The 19,151-nt window shown below is 37.3% G+C and overlaps 1 protein-coding gene across 5 annotated transcripts in view; it reads right to left on the bottom strand.

Moving 5' to 3' along the window:
* SCAF8 (SR-related CTD associated factor 8) overlaps positions 1 to 19,151 on the bottom strand; it is an 88,508-nt gene that overhangs the window by 25,985 nt on the left and 43,372 nt on the right. For 3 of the 5 annotated variants that reach the window (XM_081312648.1, XM_081312644.1, XM_081312647.1), the window contains one exon: positions 12,387 to 17,781. In XM_081312648.1, coding sequence (XP_081168774.1) covers positions 16,154 to 17,781 — 1,628 coding nt within the window. In that variant the 3' untranslated portion in view covers positions 12,387 to 16,153. Of the gene's footprint in view, positions 1 to 12,386; positions 17,782 to 19,151 lie in introns of those variants that run through there. The other 2 variants (XM_081312646.1, XM_081312645.1) reach the window with 1 other exon arrangement.

Genomic DNA, 19,151 nt, shown 5'->3' with positions numbered 1-19,151 from the left:
CTTTACCTTATATATGTATATATGTGTGTGTGTATGTGTGTGTATCTCTCCTCTCTCTCTCTCTCTCTCTCTCTCTCTATATATATATATATATATATATATATATATATATATATATATATATATATATATATATATATATATATATATATATATATATATATATATATATATATATATATATATCCCATATATATATATCCCATGACATATTTTTCTAAAATTCTTTTTCTCCTTTTGGCTATAATTTTTTTTAAAAAAATTCTTTCCTGTTTTCTCATTTATTATGACAAGGTAAAATCTAGTTCACCAGACAGAGAATATTTAACGTAAACATGAGATGCTCATTGGTAAACTTTACAGTCACTATATTTCCAATGCAATTTAGCACTGTGAAATTGCTTCCGAGAGATCGCTTGAGGCCATGTTAGAAAATATTTCTCCTAATGTGTAAGAGAAGACAGTTTAATGCAAACTTGGATGGATTATAATACAGAGTTTTGTTCAAAGTAATGAAAGGGCAAATATTTCAAAAAGAACAAAACAGAATTAAATCCCCCTTTTTTTAACCAAATGCTGGTTGCTTCACATTCTTTTGATCAGTTTTTTCCTCGTAAAAATATTATTGGGACCTGGTTATAACAATCAACTTAGAAACTGGAAAACCATGAGTTTCATTTCCACCTTAGCCATGAAAGCCAGCTGTATAACCTTGAGCCAGTCACTCTTGTCTTGTCTTGGCCCAACCCACCTCACAGGGCTGTTGTTGTAGGGATATATTGTGTGTTGGATATATTCGGTGCCTTGAGTTATTTGTAAATATCATAAAGGCGGGATACAAATAAATAATATGTTTGTATATTTCTGATTCTGCTTACTGGCACTGAAAATGCTTTTTCAGTGCTGTGGAAAGCATTTACAAAAAGAGCTGTTCCTTCAGGTAAGCTTCAGTAATGACATGTACGACAATGGTCTAGAAGATGAAACAATATTTGGTTAAACATATGGCAGTTTTCTAAGCCTACTTAAGTACAGAAGCAAGCATTCATTGATACCTTGGAGATAAGTCCAAAGCTGTGTATTGTGAAGGGATGGAGCTCGTACTTTCAATTCAAAGCATAATAACAATTTTCTAGTGCCGTTTCTTTAGGATGTTAATGTTATGTTATGTAAACACTGCTATAAAGTCTGTGGGAAGATTAGTAGATACCTTTTGCTGATAAAAATGAATAAAAATATAAGCATTAAACAGATATATATGGTTTCCTTCAAAACTGAGATAAATACTTGGGTGGTCAAGTATCTGTCAACTTAAAAACAAACCATAGCTATCCAAAATAAAACAATGCCTTCAGCATTCTTGGATATATACTGTACATACATATGTGAAGTATTCAGAAAGAAAGATGGAAACGGGTTTCCACAACCTACTGAAAGCTGAGAAGTAGAGCTTAAAAACATTCACTGATGAGTAAGCACTTAGCACTACAAAACAAAGTTTGCTGCTATCCTTCATTTGTAGCATAGGGAACTTATACATGCACTATCATTGCAACAGTAAAAAAACAACCCAACCCTGCATATTTTTATTGATTTCTTTGTGTAGTATTTTAGCTAGGTGGGAGAAAAATAATATCCAAAGGAACAAGGTCAGGCAGACAGTGAGAGCAAAATATTTGGTTGCGTGAATATGAAAAATGTGTACTGGTATTGCTTGAAAATAATGTAGCATTTATAAGCTATGTAGAAACATATCAGTTTTCAAATTAAAAGACCATTAAAATTTTAAAAAATGGCCTGGCAAGGATTTATACTTCCTTGACCTACCAAAAATGGGTTACTTTTTAAAGAGGAACCAATTGGGGATTCGGAAGATAAATAATTAACTGGCTCAGCTTCTAATATGCTGAGAAAAGGGACTGAAGTGAGGTGCTAATTGTGAAGTTAAAATCCCCCCCCCCAAATGAGAGGCTTCAGAAAGGAAAAATGGCATTTCTCTCCCATATTCTTTGCCTGATAACAAGTCAGAATAATTACAAAGTTGATTACAGTATTCCAGTTTAACTGAAGCTTCGAATGGGATCATTCCATTTACAGTGAGCATACAATGAAAATTTAGGCTTTCTTAAAATAAAATAAGCAGAGGAAACTATGACCATCTATATGGTATAAATAACCACACCATTTCTATTCAAATTCAGGTAGTCTGACACTTAAATGCTTTAAAGAACTACAGAGGGTTTGATAGTTTTCTAATTTATGCATTATGAAAAGTTTTTTTAAAGGCTTCAAGCTTTGTAGGGTGTGTGCAGAAATTATTTATGTTTAGATCATGCCTTTGGGAAAAAGATAAAAATTTAGGCTTTAGGCTTGTGAATGCATTTTATATCTTTAAGCTTCTGTAAACTCTGATGCCACAAAATCCCAAGCAACTGAGTTTACTTTTCAAGAAGTTGAAACCAAGATCATTGGGTAAGGAAGAAAAACTATTACGATGTGGAAAACAAGGAAATGAAGAATGAAAGAAACAACTATGAACATAAAGTGAAGATAATTCCTTAAGTCAAATCTTAAGGAAGATTTACATGGACTGCAGAGAATAACAATAAAGTAATAAAAAGTCCAAATTTACTATTAGTTCCACATTACTTTTTAAAGGTTCAGTTAGGAAAGGTATTTAGACACTTGCATATATACCTGGCATTAGTCTCTCATGTTTTCCAAACTGTATACTTTTTTAAAAATCAAAATGTGTACTTCTCAACATTAATACAGCCTTCCTATCTTTAGTATTCTCTAAATTCTCTAAAAAGCATTTGTAAGGCTTTTTTATACTTCTAGATTGAAATCAGGAACAAATCTACTTTTTTATGCACAGCCACATTCACGCTTACTAAAATGCATGCTACTGTTTGTCATTTTTCCTCAGAAGAGATAGGCCTCGTTTGTATTTGAATGTAAACATTTGGAAAATCCAGGACTCTAAACTACACGGAGCAGCTGAAAAAAACTTCCTGAGAGAAGGTAATGGCTACAACAGTGGGTATGTTTATATCAACTGTCAGCAATTCAGGTCTTCTTGAAGATAACTGCTTTATATGACTGTAAATTGGTGTTATGTTATGAGAACCACGGACCAAAACCAAACCAAAATTCTGGTTAGTTTGTTTTGTGGGTTTAGTCAAAGAATCCAAGAACAACCTATCATACTGACAGCCTTGTCTCCATCAATATTCTATATTATATCTTCAATGGTCACATGGTTTTTTTCTCCACAGTTTTGACAAGTCAGTTGCCATAACTGACCATGTTTTCCTCACAGCAATGTAACAAAATTGCTCAGTTTTTTAATTATTATTATTTAACTATTAAAGAAAATGGTCCCTATTTGGTAGAGTGAGCTCCTTGGAACATCTGTTGGGCTACTGGTGGATAAAGTCTCTCTGATTTGCTCCAACCTGGAGTCAATAGGGCACTCTGATTCCGGGGACATGGTTTGGGAGGGAGGTAATTTGGAATGAGTTGAGCTGGTTACTCCCAAGGAAGTGAACAGGATTCTCTTGCTGTCAGTTTAGCCACCTCTTTACTGAATCTGGGCCCCTCCTATATCATAAAAGCATCCAGGAAAATGATCTGCAGTTAGATCCAGGCTTAGTATCAGCTTCTCTAAAGGAGAACGTGCTAGTGTCTGCCTTGAAAGAAAAAAAAATGTGCTCCTTCCTCAAGAGGCCATCTTTGGATCCAACCGTTTTTGACAACTACCAGCAAGTACTCCACATTCTGTGTTTGGGGAAGGTTGGTGAGAAGATGTTTGGTCTGCAGCTAATAAGTCTAGACATGTTATTATCTAGACATGTTTTGATGGGGTTTCAGGCCAGGATTTTGTACCAACACAGACTTAGTTATAATTGTTGATAATTTGTAGTGGGATTGAGGATGCCATTCTTGTGCACCCTGATCTCTCAACAATTTTGATATCATCAGCCACAGCATCCTAATGCCATGGGTTCGGGATTGGGCATACCATTTTACTGTGGTTCTCTTCTTTTCTCTTGGGTTGATTAGGTGAAGAGATTTATTTATATATTTGTAAAATTTATTGGCTGCCCATTTTACCTCAAGGTAACTCTGGACAGATTACAATCATAAGAGACCACAACCTATTTGGTAAGCTGCAGGGTACTATTCTGTCTCCCTGTTTTTCAACAACTATATGAAACCACTGGGTGTAGTCATCACTTATCTGGGATCAGTAACCTTATGAAACCCAATTGTATCAATTCTGGACCAGCCAAGTGAGGTTGTAAATGTTCTGTTCAGGTTCCTGGAAGCTGTGCAGATTTGGATGAGGAGGAACTACCTCTGACTCAATCCTATCAAGATCAAATGACTGTGAAAGTTTGCACTGCCCAGAATTTGGGATATTCCACTTTTGGTCTTGGATGTGATAGCACAGGGGTCCCTAACCTGTGGCCCACTATTTGCAACTGGGCCGTGGGCCAGCACACATACACACACGTGCAGTTCCCCATGTGAGCATTCGGCTGGTGTATGTGTGCAGCTTGACTCACACAAACAGCAAGCTAACACACAAACGGATTCATAGGCAGATCTACTTGTAGTTGACCTGTACGTGCATGCACGAGTGCTGCCCTGCTGTTTGCGTGAATCAAGCTATGTCGCATGCAAGAGCTGGCCCACCGCTCAGGTGGCCTGGTTCCCCTCTCCCCCACCCAGGCCGCCAAACCACAAAGGTTGGGATCTGATGGGGTAGCACTTCCCTTCCAAGGTTGGTGCGCAATGTGGGGCTCTCTGTACAACTGTCAACTTTGAAAATGAGCATGGCTTTGGCCATTTTCCCTATTCATTTTCGGTTGACACATACAAAGGGGAGAGGGGGGATTGCCAGGTGCTTTGCTAGTCAAAATAATCTTTTGTCCCTTGGGAACCAAGGTCATTGGCTGTTCCTGAGACTGCTGGCTGGGCATTTCGTGAAAAGCCCTCCAAGATGTATTGGGGAACGTAGTTGCTTGCATAGCTTTAGAGGTGGGATTTCTTAACTTTGTATTGGGGATTTGTGTCTTTAGACTTGGTTTCACTTTTGATGTGCCAATACTTTGTAACTAATAAACATATTCTTTGAGGAATTTCCAAGCCTCAGAGTTCTGCTTTGTCTCTGTCGGAACCATGACAACTTTATCTGCTGTACCAGTTGCACCAGCATCCCCAACCTTTGTGGCTTGGTGGCCTGGCTTGGAAGCTGCGCACGCATCCGCAAGTTCAGCATGCTCATCGGCTGTCTGCTTGCACAAGCTGCACACATGTGCCAGCCCACTACTCACACGAGTTGGGCTACGTTGAAGTGTGTGTCAGCCCATGGCCCAGTTGCGAATAGGCCACGACCCAGTAATAGGCTGCGAACCGGGGGTTGGGGACCCCCAAGTTACATCATCAAATTGGGGAGAGGTCTTCAGTCATTCATACTCAACCTTGACACACTGTAGTTGGGGCTGCTGTTGAAGACCACCCAGAAAATTCAATTGATAGGGGATGCAGCAGCACAAGCAGATGGGTGTGCTATGGTATGCACATTACATTTTTGTTGCATGAGCTGCACTGCTTTCCAGTTTGATTCCATGTGCAATTAAATGTGCTGGCTGTTATCTATAAAGTCCTATATGGCATAGGGGCTGATTGCTCAAAGGACTATCTGTCTCCTATATTTGCCTGGCCAAGTTGATCTTGCAGTGTTAGTGTGCTCCAGATTCCCCTGACTAAACAATATCACTATCAGGACTTTGAAGTGTGCTTTCTCTGTAATAACTCCTCCCCTCTGGAATGAGGTCCCCCCCACACATACATGAGATCTGGAATCTGTTGTTATTTAGAAGGGCTGTGAAGACCTGGCTCCTCATAAAAAACCTTTAGCAAGGGAGAGTGAGACCCTTTGCTTCATTCGTTCTGATCTGAAATGCAAGCCATCTTTTATGGGTTATTATAATTACTTAAAGGTAAAGGTTCCCCCGCACATGCGTGCTAGTCGTTTCCGACTAGCACGCATTTAAGGGACGCGGTGGCTCAGTGGGTTAGGACGCTGAGCTTGTCGATCAGATGGTCGGCAGTTTGGCGGGTCGAATCCCGAGTGCCGCGTAACAGAGTGAGCGCCTGTTACTCGTCCCAGCTTCTGCCAACCTAGCAGTTCGAAAGCACGTAAAAATGCAAGTAGAAAAATAGGGACCACCACGGTGGGAAGGTAACAGCGTTCCGTGCGCCTTTGGCGTCTAGTCATGCCGGCCACATGACCACGGAGACGTCCTTGGACAAGCGCTGGCTCTTCGGCTTTGAAACGGAGATGAGCACCGGCCCCTAGAGTCGGAAACGACTAGCACGCATGTGCGGGGGAACCTTTACCTTTATATAATTACTTTGATTGCTGTAAGATGCTCAGTCATTGGGAGTCAGGAAAAATACAAGTTTTAAAAATTATTATTATTATGGTTGGTTACACAATGTTTAGATTGGATTTGACATTTTCATCCAGCTTCTGAGTCCTTTCCAAGGACCTAGCTAGAATAGACAGAAGTTTTTGTTTAATGATATTAAAGTATTACTATGATTGGATACAGTCAGCCAGATGTTTAGGCTGGATTTGGCAATTTTTAATCTGTCTATTGAGTCTTCCCAAGGACCTAAGTTAGGCAGATGTTATTTGATGTTAGAGGTATCATTACAGGATGTAAACTGTTCCAAGTTAAATGGCTTTTTGCAATTTTGTCAATGTCAACAGTATTTAAGTGTTGCTCCAGATATTGACCACCATCAGCATTTACAAAATCACTACCAGTCATTATAATTATAAGTTATTATTTTAACACTGTGTTCCTAAGAGTAGTTGAGGAAATTCTACAAATATGTGGACATGTGTGGTGGAATCAAGTAAGAAATATCATGACCAGCAGGCACTGAATCAGGAAATTTTGTGGAGTCTTCACTGGAATTATCAGCAATAAAAACCATAGTAGGCATAAATCTAACTGCCTAGGTATTAACTTAAAGTTAATAGAATGATCTAGGGCAGGCATGTCAAAATGCCAGCCCACGGGCCAGACATGTTATCACAAAACCGCGCCCACCCCATTGCCGGCAATGGGGAAAAAGTGACATCGCGAGTTTGACATGCCTGATCTAGGGGACAGAAAGAAGTCAAAATATTTCTGCAAGAATTGGCTAAGTATTTAAATCTTCTGGATCCAGCTTACTCTCTAGGGCAGGCATGTCAAGATCGCGACATCCCGTGATGTCGTGTGATGTATTGGGACTTTTTCCCCATTGCCAGCAATGGGGTGGGCGTGGTTTCAGCATGATGCATCTGGCCTGTGGGCCGGCAGTTTGACATGCCTTCTCTAAGGTTAAGCAATACAATTTATATTTATTGCCAAAGTTCCTTTCATCTGTGAACCCAAATGACTGGGAAAGAACTGGGTCTGTTAGGCTTTGTCTAAGCAAAAGGCAATTCTAAATTTCTAATGTCATATGTTTAGTTTATTTTAGTCTTCCTTATTTATTCATGTAAGTTAAAAAATATGGTCTTTCCAATTCAGACTTGGGAAAGTCCTTTTTGCTACTTATTCTTTCTTAATCATCCCATTTTCAAAGTCTTTGCCCACCTTTCTACAGATCTGTTCTATCAGACTAATCTTCCTCTGACTTTGTGAATTTTCTTATAGAATGCAGCCCTGAACTTTCTTGAGTAAACTTCGTTGGGAATATTTTCTTTTAAATTTTGGGACAGATTCAGTCTCAGTTGTATTACTCCAAGGTTACTTACGTCTGATGCAGAATAAATGAGTGTATTCTTCTCTGTATTTGACTCTTAAATCTATGAACTGTTACATATACCATAATGATATTTGTAATTCATGTCTCTTGTTGAACGTTATATAAGAAATTGTACACCAATGTTTGAAAATTATTCATTTAAAAGGAATGATATATATTTCACACAAGCTGAACTAAAATACAACAAAGATATAGTTTCCAATGTCCATGTAAGCTAGATCAGAAGCAGCTAACAGAAGAAATGTTACAAAACTAAGTGATGTCTGTTTGCCTAAGAAAAATGATAAAATTATTTTACTTGTGTAGTTTTAAAATTACTTTATGTTCCTTTAACAGTAGTGAATATGTAATAAAGAATAAGTAGCCCATTTAAAATGTAATGCGTACATGTGTCATAACTCCAACATCAGCGAATAGATAAGATTTTAAAATTCTTGGCTTTATTTCATCTAAGAACCTGAAAGCGGCAACAACAGAATAAACCTACATGTTTACCCCAAAGAATTTAACAAGATTTGCTCCTAAATAAGTGATACAGAAGTGCAACCTAAATGAACTTCCCTCAGTATAATTTTAGATGCAATACTGAATACTTTTACATTAATAGTATTGTTGATAGTATCACAGTACATAAGCTGCATTCCAAGCTGTTAATAATGCTGTGGCTGCTCTCTTTCTCAAAAAAGCACCAAAAAGAACTGCTCCCCTATCAAGGGATTAAAATATTGTCAAAAATATTATTATTGTGGACAGCCAGAATTATCTTTATAGTGTGAATTATAAAAAAATAAATAAAAATACTTATTTTCAGGAAACCCTATTGGTGGCAAATGTGCAGGCAGCTGTCCCAGGTTTACTGTTACTGTTAAAGCAAGACTCATAAGCCTTAGTAGTAAGGAATCAAAACAATTCGATTTGCCTTATTTCAAACCATTTAAAGGAATGCTATGGTTTTATCCAGTATTAGGAAAGCTATTAATGCCATAGAAAATAAGATTCTTCTCTTGCTTCTCTTTCTGGGCACCATTGTGCCCACAGTAAAAAAAATGACAGGTAAAGATTATCTTATCTTTCTCTTGAAAGTGTACATCTTGATATGTATTACATTATAAATGAGCAACCTGATGGTGCCTTCTTTCTATGGTGATTTGACTTTAAGCATCTATATGGTAATTTAGCATGGGCAATAATATAGTTTCACAATCAAAATTTAGATGCTGTTTGCGACTGTTCCTCCTTTTTATTTTTGTGGGGTTATTTGAGGGAATGCCTCTCCCCTATTTCATCTATCTATCCCATTAGATCTGGCAGGACAAGCATGCTTTGGTTCCCTTTTGTTACGGAATGTCATCTGGTTAGATTCAGGAAGAAAACCTTTTTCTGTCGTGGCACTTGCTCTCTGGAAATCATTTCCCAGAGATCAGAATGGCTATTGAATAAATAGGCTATTGAATGAAAGCCTACTGGTTTTTCACAAAGCCTTAGGGACATGATTTTGCTTATACTTGGGGATCTGGGTGTGCGGCAGAGGCTGCGCAGTAGTTGTGCTATTATTTATTTATTTCCAAAAATATCAGGGGGCCCATCTTACCTCAAGGTAACACTATTATTGGTGAATCTTCAGATACCTCGGATACTGTTTTGTTATATGGATATCTAAATCATTTCTATTATGGTTCTTGTATTTTTAAATATATAGTTTTAATTGCTGTGAGCCATCCAGAATCATTTGAAATGAGCAACAATATAAAATTGAAATAATAAATAAAAGATCTTTTACTTGCAGGATAAAGGTAGTGCCTGATCACAAGATGCTTCAGCAAGTTCAATTAGTACAAAGATAAGCAACTTGGTATTTCCCATGAGTTTAGAACTTTAAATTAATATTTAGCTATCATGGATCATAAAGTACAATACCAAAGCATATTGCGCTCATGCTCCTATAATCAATCTTGTGCCATATATTTGCCTCTACAGCCATACTAAAATTACTTTGCTATTCCTGTACCGAAGATAGCAAAAGAATCATTATGCAGTGCATTCAAAAAGTATTCAGACCCCCTTCACTATTCTCAATTTTGTTATGCTGCGGTCTGATTAGTTGTTTAAATTCATTTTTTCTAATGTATTTACACTCAGTACCCCCATAATGCCAAAGTGAAAACAGACATTTACAGACATGTCCGTAAATTTATTGAAAAGAAAAAACTGAGATATCACATTGGCATAAGTATCCAGACCCTTTGCGACACCACTTGAAATTTAGCTCCGGTGCCTCCCATTTTTCTTGATTGTTGCTGACATGTTTCTACATCTTGATTGGAGTCCACCTGCGGTAAATTAAATTGATTGGACATCATTTGGAAAGGCACATACCTCTCTATAGAAGAATTCACACCTGACAACGCATACTATAGCAGAAAAGCCATGAGGTCAAAGGAACTGCCTGCAAAGCTCAGAAGCAGGATTATTGCAAGGCCCAGGTCTAGGGAAGGCTACAATAAAATTGCAGTTGCCTTGTAGATTCCTAACAGCATAGTGGCCGCCATAATTCTCAAATGGAAGAAGTTTGGCACAACCAGGATCTTCCAAGAGCTGGCTGCACTGTCAAACTGAGCAATCGGGGGAGAAGGACCTTAGTAAGAACAGGTGACCAAGAACCTGATGGTCACTGACTGAGCTCCAGAGATCTTGTGTGGAGATGGGACAGAGTTTCAGAAGGACAACCATCACTGCAGCTCTTCACCAGTTGGGCTTTATGGCAGAGTGGCTAGATGGAAGCCTCTCCTCAGTGCAAAACACATGAAAACCCACTTGGTGTTTGCAAAAAAGCACCTGAAGGATTCTCAGACTGTGAGGAACAAGATTCTCTGGTCTGATGAAACCAAGGTCAAACTGTTTTGGCTCAATTCTAAATGTTATGTCTGGAGGGAAAAAAGGCACCACTCACCACCTATCCAATATCATCCCAACAGTGAAGCATGGTGGTGGCAGCATCGTGCTTGTGGGGGTGTTTTTCAGCAGCAGGGACTGGGAGACTGGTCAGGGTTGAGGGAAATCTGAATGGAATGAAGTACAGGGATAACCTGTGCCACAGCACGTAGGACCTCAGACTGGGCCGAAGGTTCACTTTTCAACTTCACAACGATCCTAAGCACACAGACAAGACAATGCAGAAGTGGCTTAGGACAACTCTGTGAATGTCTAGAGTGGCCCAGCCAGAGCCCTGACTTGAACCATATTGAACGTTTCTGGAGGGACCTGAAAATGGCTGTCCACCAATAGTCACCATCCAACCTGACTGAGGTTGAGAGGATTTGCAAGGAAGAATGACAGAAAATCCCCAATTCAGATGTGCAAAGCTTGTTGCATCATATCCACAAAGACTCGAAACTGTAATTGCTGTAATTACAAAGTACTAAGTCCTGTAATTACAAAGTACTAAGTGAAAGGTCTGAATACTTATGCCAATGTGATATTTCAGTTTTTTCTTTTTAATAAATTTACAGACATTTCTAAAATTCTGTTTTCACTTTGTCATTATGGGGTACTGAGTATAGATTAATGAGAAAAAAATGAATGTCAACAACAGCACAAAAAAATTGACAAAAGTGAAGATAGTCTGAATACTTTCTGAATGCACTATATATACAGACATCCTTGTCACTGAAGTTCTGGAACTATGAGTTACAGTACTTATTCAGGCACACTAAAGGAATATTCCATACTCACACTTTAAGGATTGGAGACTTGTATTGTCCCAAGAAAAAAAAGCATTTGAAAATAGATTCTACGTAATGTGTAGAGCCTTGGTGGAGCAGTGGGCTAATGCCTCCTTAAATAACACCAGCTGCCTGCAATTAGTGCAGGTTCGCATCCCACCAGGCTCAAGGTTGACTCAGCCTTCCATCCTTCCGAGGTAGGTAAAATGAGGACCCAGATTGTTGGGGGCAATTAAGCTGACTTTGTAATAATGCCGCTTGGTGTGTGTGTGAAAGCCCTAATAAGCAGGCATATACATAGAATGAAGGCTACTGCTAAGCTTGTAAGCCGCCCTGAGTCTTCGGAGAAGGGCGGGATATAAATGGAATTAAAATAAATAAATAAAAATAAAATAAAATAGTGCTAATATGACAAAATTCATATTGCACTATTCTGATTTTTCAGTTTTTTCCACTGGGACTGTAAAACTGGATGACAGTTATCCTATTGCAATGGTTAATTAAGAGGAAATGTCAGAACACTAGTGTCAAATGAAATATAGTGTTATTATCTTTTTTGGTATTAAATCTGTTAAATATACATTTTGAAGTAAACTTTGTTTTTGTATATTCTTAGATTTTATAGAAAGATGATGGTTATTCAAATATCAAAGGAAGGAATCACATCTAATAATATAGAAGGAAAGAAGCAAAATAATTCTCAAAAAGAAACATTCTTTCAGAAATTAGGGATGGAATGTTAGGAACTGTCAAGCTCGTAAATTCTTCATGTGAGAAACTATGCACATATAGTATAACACACTAAAAGTATGATTTCCAGCCATGTTCATTTTTATAGGTACTGTAATCAGCTTTAAGTATTCGCAAAAACATATCAGGGCATTTCATAAGCAAAATTAATTAAAAACCAAACAAGAAAAACTTCATGGCTCAATTTACATTGCATTTCAAGGCTGCAATCCTATGCAAATTCAACTCAACTCAATGGAGTAGGTTTGAGCAAACATGCATTGGACCACACTATTAGCAAATAGCCATCTTTTCATACTAGAAAACCAACAAAAAATCATCAAGAAAGAAGTGGCGCAGACTTATTATTCAGTAAACAGTATAAAGTCTTAAAATCACTTATAATTTTAGTATTAATTCGTGGTCACACTTGTGATTTTTGAAATGTCCTAGAATAAAAAATGTATTTTGGAAATATACATATTTTTTAAAATAAAGGCAGGTAACTACTACTGGCATTTAATGTTTTGCATGAAATACAGAATCTATGGGAAATCATTCCTGATATATTATAATTTCATGAGCACCACTGGAAATAGGAATATGGGAATCAGATACATGGATTATTTGCATTAAAATACGTATATGGGAGCAGTCTCTTTTTAAATAATAAGAGTTTACATTCTGGGAATGTCATATTCTGTACGGTGTCAATTATAGTGCAAATTTCTGGTTATGCTTTAATTTTCTTTTGAAGAGATTAATTTAACATGATGCTTAATGAAGCTTTTAGGACCGTCAATCTTTTGAATTAGAGTATAATAATTATGTTGTTAATTATATTTCTATTTTGGTTACTTCATTTATTTGAGATTTTACTTTATTTTCTATAATAAGCATATCAAAACACATTTAAAAGTTACATATCAAACCAATATGCCAGTGAAAAATAGAATTGAAACTGTTTATAACAATTAGCCGTTTCCTTGTTGAAAAAGGACAGTTTTTCTCTATAATACAAATGTTTATTACATATATGGGAACAAGAGGAGAAAAATATAGGGCAAGAACAGTATACTCTCAAATAATTTCTAGACCATGTCTTAGATTGCTATTGTAATAATTAGTGATTAGGCTATTAATTTCATTCATTAAGTTATCAACTTTAGCCTCATAAGAAAACCAGTCATATCAAGCAAGATTCACGGCTGATCCTATGTTTTCAATATGTTGGTGGATAGAGGTAAATTACAATTTCTCAGCTGAAAAATGGAACAGCTACAAATTCAGTAGTTCTCAGTTCTCAAAATGACACTGATTCATGTAAGTGATATATTTACTATCATAATTTGGAATACCACTAGCAGTAACTTTCTACCAACAGAACATAACTACCTTATCTGGAGATCCCTTCTATCTAAGAGGCAGCTTTGTCTCTTCTTACTTTTCCTCAACTAGTAGATCTGAGATATCCCAAGCCTGTCTTAGTCATAGATGCTATGTCCAAAGATAACAAAGTATGGCATACTTTTATGCTATTTAAAATTTTAAGATACAGCTTTTACATAGTTCCAAGGTATCTTTTTATAGGATAGTGATATGTAGCTAGTGCTGTTCCAAGATTTAAACTTAAACCTGCATAACACATCCAAAATTTCTGGCCACTTGTAAAAATCAAGAATGCAATCAAATACAGGTATCTTATAAGAACTACTGTCCCAAAGTAAGAAATGCAATTATATTCCACTGTTGCAGTAAGCAAATACAAAACTAGGGCATTGTAGCTAAATTATACTGATTTTAAGCAACAGCATCTTAATTCTTAATGCTGTTATATTTGGCAACAGTAATTCAATGAAAGTGAATCCATCCTGACAGGCAGACTGCCAATACAGTATGCAACAATTATGCATTTTGTAATTTAAGACTTAAGTTCACCAAAAGCAAAAGTGGTAGTGCAACTGTGAATTTCCAAATTGTAAATTTGTAATTCTCAAACTTTATTTGCAATAAAAGTGTATTGACTTCATAACATTAATGAAATTTTTGTAACTTTCATATATTTCATATTATTATAAAAGCATAATTTTGTGGAACTTGACTAATTCACATTATTGAAAATTCAAACTTTTCTTGAATTAAAAGAATGTCATTTTCTACATAAAATATTAATTTAGCACAATATAAATTCTAGAACTATCATATTCTTAGATTTTGAAGGCTTTTTTAAAAGAAAAAAAGGATAAATGGTTACATTCCATTAACTTGTTAGAGAGTGGATCCTAAAAACATATTTTTAGTTTGGGCAGAAATATTTTTATGAGGCCATTTCAAATTATGGAAGCTAGCTAGCCCAGAGTTAAAAAAATTCCAAATATATAGATGCCAGTTTTCAATATTGATACCAATGAAACTTAATCCAAGTTAAATGCATATACGATTGCAGCCTAAAGAATCTTCAAACCTAAACCTTATGTGGTCAGTTATTTGAGATAAGCAAGAGTGTTTTGTTCTTAAAGTGGCTCAACATGTTTTAGATAACAACTATGAACTGAATATTCACAGCAAGCAAATCATCAACAAAGTATTTTTATATATCACTTTCTACCCAAAACACCAGAAGCATTACAAAAATGACAATTCAAACATTTGCTTCATTTTTGCACCATATATTGCCACACTTAAAAAGCATCCTTAAATCTTACTCTTCAGCCTTCAGAGCATGCCAGTCCACCTTCTGAAGTCATAAGAATTTAGAAGAGCAAGTATTAATTTGTTTAGCCTGTCACATCAGCATCTACAATTTTCTTTCTACCTAAAGATTAAATATGAAATTGCATATAACCTAATTCATTTTATTTAACTGTCTACATTATTCTGTGAGTGCGTGCGCATGCACTATCACACACAGAAACAGTGGTATCTACATACAGTTTTACACAAATATTTACATACATGTATTATACACAAACTAATGTGATTCCATGATTTTTAGTAGAAAGGCATATGCTTTTGTAGCATATATATATATATATATATATATATATATATATATATAATTGTTGCACTAGTTTTACAAGAGCATTATAAAACTTTTGCAACAATTAGTAAAGCACAATTCAACCAGAATGTTATAGATTGTATATAAAAAATACAATACCTAGAATGCTTATCAAACAAGTAATGCTTTATTGGCATCTAAAAAAACATTTAAAACGTATGTTATTTTTTAAACTCATTGCAGTACGAGGAGGACAGATCACGGACACTTGTTTGAGAAACAGAGACTAAAATGCAGAAATTTCAAAAATACACCATCTCTGTGTTATTTTATGCTCCTTTTCTGGGCCAAACTGAGGGAACATTTAGTATCACAGCTCTGCCTATGTTTTAAAAATTTCCACCAGCCTAGAAATCTGGATAAGATATACCAGCGCCTGTTTTCAAGTATAACAATTTCTATGGCCAACCTAATAGCATCTAAAAAAAAAATAAATCAAGTTCTTCCATAGGAAGTCTTTTCCTTTGTTTGACAAGCTGTAATTTATCCTTCTGAAGTAAAAGCAAGCGGGGGGGGGGAGTTTTTGTGTTTTGCCAGGGGGGGAAAAAAAGAAAAGAAAAAAAGAAAAAAAAAAGAAAAGAAAGACCAACTTTACCTACCACGTTCAAATTAAAAGCAACATTCTATACAGGTCAGTTGTACAACTATTTAAGCGAAAGATGAACATGAATATTAGATTAACTTAATTCTGGAAGAAGAAGGAAAAAAAAATGAACTAAGGTCCAGTCAGCCATTCATCTATTACAGAGAGAGATGACAACTTTACAAAAGGTATCTTTTTTTTTTACCTACTGAGTGATGATTATGTCCCCTCAGTTTCTGTGCTTTCTACCACTGGTTCAGTTTCTAATTCAGCTTCTGTGTCACTCTTCTCTTTTTCTGTCTCATTTGAAGTCGCCAACTTTTCATAAAGTTCCAATTCATCCTGCACTTGCACAGCAGAGGGCTGATTCTCTGTCTCTGTGTTTTCACCATTGACTTGGGGAACACTATCAACTTTTTGTTGAGAAGCACCACCTTCAAAATATTCAAACGCTCTTGGGTGCGGAGGGGGTATCCAGTTGTTCTGTGTTCTCTCTCTCCCAAATCTGTTTCCATTCATTTCTCTACCAAAATTAAAATCTCTATCATCCCTGTCCCTTTGCCTTTCCCATGGTCTACGACGGTCATCAAAGTCTCTGTGAGCATCTTGTTCAAGTCCTCTGTTCCAGGTAGGACCGCTTCGAATTTCAAATCTGTAGTTTGTTTGCCGATATCTGTCTCGAGCTTCCTGGAACCCTTTGAGACCACCATATCCAGGAAAGGTCTGATGTTCTCTTTCATCATAATCTCCTCTTTGACCCCAGTGTTTTTCTGAGTTGAAAGCAAAATGCTCTCTCCTTAGATTATCAATACCTGGCCTGCCAAAGTTCTCCCGTAAATCTATATGTGGTCTGAGAAGGTGTTCTCTTCCATCCATAGGAGGTCGACCTAGAGCTTCTCTTGGATCTAGTGGTGGCCTTCCAACAGAATCCCTTATATCTATTGAAGATGTTCGATCTCTACTTTCCACTGGAGGAAAGCGATAGTCTCTATCTCCTTCTTGTTGAATGCTATCTTCCCCAACCGGCAATCTTTTATCTGGGTTAGAAATATCCATATTGTGCCTACCAGAAGTTGCAAATGGCCTCTCTGTTTGAGTAAAAATATCTCCTGGAAGGAAAGGAACTCTAGGTGGAGGAAGGGATGGATCAAGTATAGCTGGAGGAGGAACTGTACGTTGTGGTGGCATCCCAGGTTGCAGTAGTGGAAATCTAGGACCAGGTGGTTGTGGTATTAATCCTGATCGGATTTCTACTAGAGGAATTCCAGGCAACCGTTGACTAGCAATAGTTAAATGGGGCAAATTTTGAATTCCAGTGGGTGGTTGTAGTCCTAATAGTCCAGAACCACCTGAAATATTTGGCGGTGGTAATCCTAACAGTCCAGAACTACTTGAAACGATTGGTGGTGGCAATCCTAAAATTGCAGAATTGCTTGATACAATGGGTGGCTGGAGTGCTGTCAAAAGCCCAGAACTACTTGATACAATGGGTGGCTGCATTCCTGACAAACGTCCAGTATTATTTGAGACCATGGGTGGTTGGATTCCCATTAAAAGGCTGGAGCTGCTTGAAACATTTATCGGCTGAAGTCCTGACAAAAGCCCAGAGCTACTTGAGACACTTGGAGCCTGAACACCTGTTATAAGACCAGAGCTACTTGAAGCAGTGGGTGGTTGAACTCTTGTCAAAAGTCCAGAGCTGCTTGAGACACTGACTGGCTGCACAAGTCCAGCACTACTTGAGACATGTGGTGGCTGGATTCCCCCTACATGCCCAGAACTGGTTGTGATACCAGGTGGCTGTACTCCCTCGGTAAGTCCAGAACTGCTTGAAACATCATCTTGAACTGAAATACAAAAACTCAAATCAGCAAACAAACAACCATACCTAATACTTTTAATAAGTTTAATTATAGAGTCAGATTAAATTAAATTCAACATCTACAGGCTGGCTTTTGATTATAATCTGCAACAATATCTATTTAAGGAAAAGTAAACAATATCTCTTACTGAAGAATAGCTTATAACAGGGCTTTTCAACCTTTTCACCCACTTTTAGGATATGGCAACATCCGAGTACCACCAGTCACCTAGCAAGGTGTCAAAAACTTGATGACCAAAAAAAAAAAAAAAGGAAAAGTGATGAAGTACAGGTAGTCCTCAACTTACAACAGTTTGCTTAGTGACTGCTTGGTTACCATGGCACTGAAAAAAGTGCCGCCCAAGACACCTGCCTGCTGCCCGGCGGCGCTCTTCCTCCTGTCCGAGGTTGTCATTGTTGTGAACATTTGTGTTGAAGATTGGCAGTGGGGGTGGGGTTGGGAGTGTTTGGTTTTTATTCCCCTCCCTCTGCTGGGTGGTTGCAGCAGGTTTTGGTCACTTCACATGACCCTGGGACACTGTGACCATCATAAATATGAATCAGTTGCTGATCCTGACGCTTCCGCTGAGCCCTGACAGCCCCAAAGAAGAGCTGATCCTGGCGCTTCCACTGAGCCGACAGCCCCGAAGAAGCGCTGATCCTGGTGCTTTCGCTGAGCCCTGACAGCCCTGCAGCTCCAGCTATCTCTCACTGAGGTTTGTGCGGTGCTGCCAGCGGTTCAGCTCATTCCCCTTTCCCGCTACTTTTCTAGGATGGCCACATACCACCTGCCAGGTGCCAATGTACCACAGGTGGTACCTGTACCACTGGTTGAAAAGTCCTGGCTTATAAAATAAATGTTTAGAAAAATTGTAAGCCTTTAAAGTACTTTATTTAGAAAGTTAGAGAAAAGTTAAAAAAAATAGCACTAAGATTTAGCATTTCATTTTCCTGTATATTTGAGTGAATAGAAACTATAAAAATTATGTTAAAAAGGTTTTAAATTATTTATATGGTATTAATATTAATACAATTCAGATTAAATAAACAAAAAGTATTGTGGCAATATAATGATGAGTGAATAACAAATCTTATTAAAAACAGACTACTGTTGGAAAAAACAAAAATTATATTGCAACTGGCCTAATAAACTCCTCTAATTATTCTGATCCTATTATCTATCCTTCTAGTATAAATGTCTGTCTGTCTGTCTTTATTTAGCTCTTAGGAACAAATAAGCTTATTGCTCTCCCAAAAGTGGTATCTGATACACATATGAAGTCTTGAAAGTTATGACATTCCTATTCCAAGCATATATGTGTATGTATGTACACATGCATTTGTCATGTACATGCA

This window comes from Vipera berus, assembly GCF_964194415.1.
Source record: "Vipera berus genome assembly, chromosome: 1".
Classification (NCBI taxonomy): Eukaryota; Metazoa; Chordata; class Lepidosauria; order Squamata; family Viperidae; genus Vipera; species Vipera berus.
This window is presented reverse-complemented; position numbering and strand designations above follow the sequence as displayed.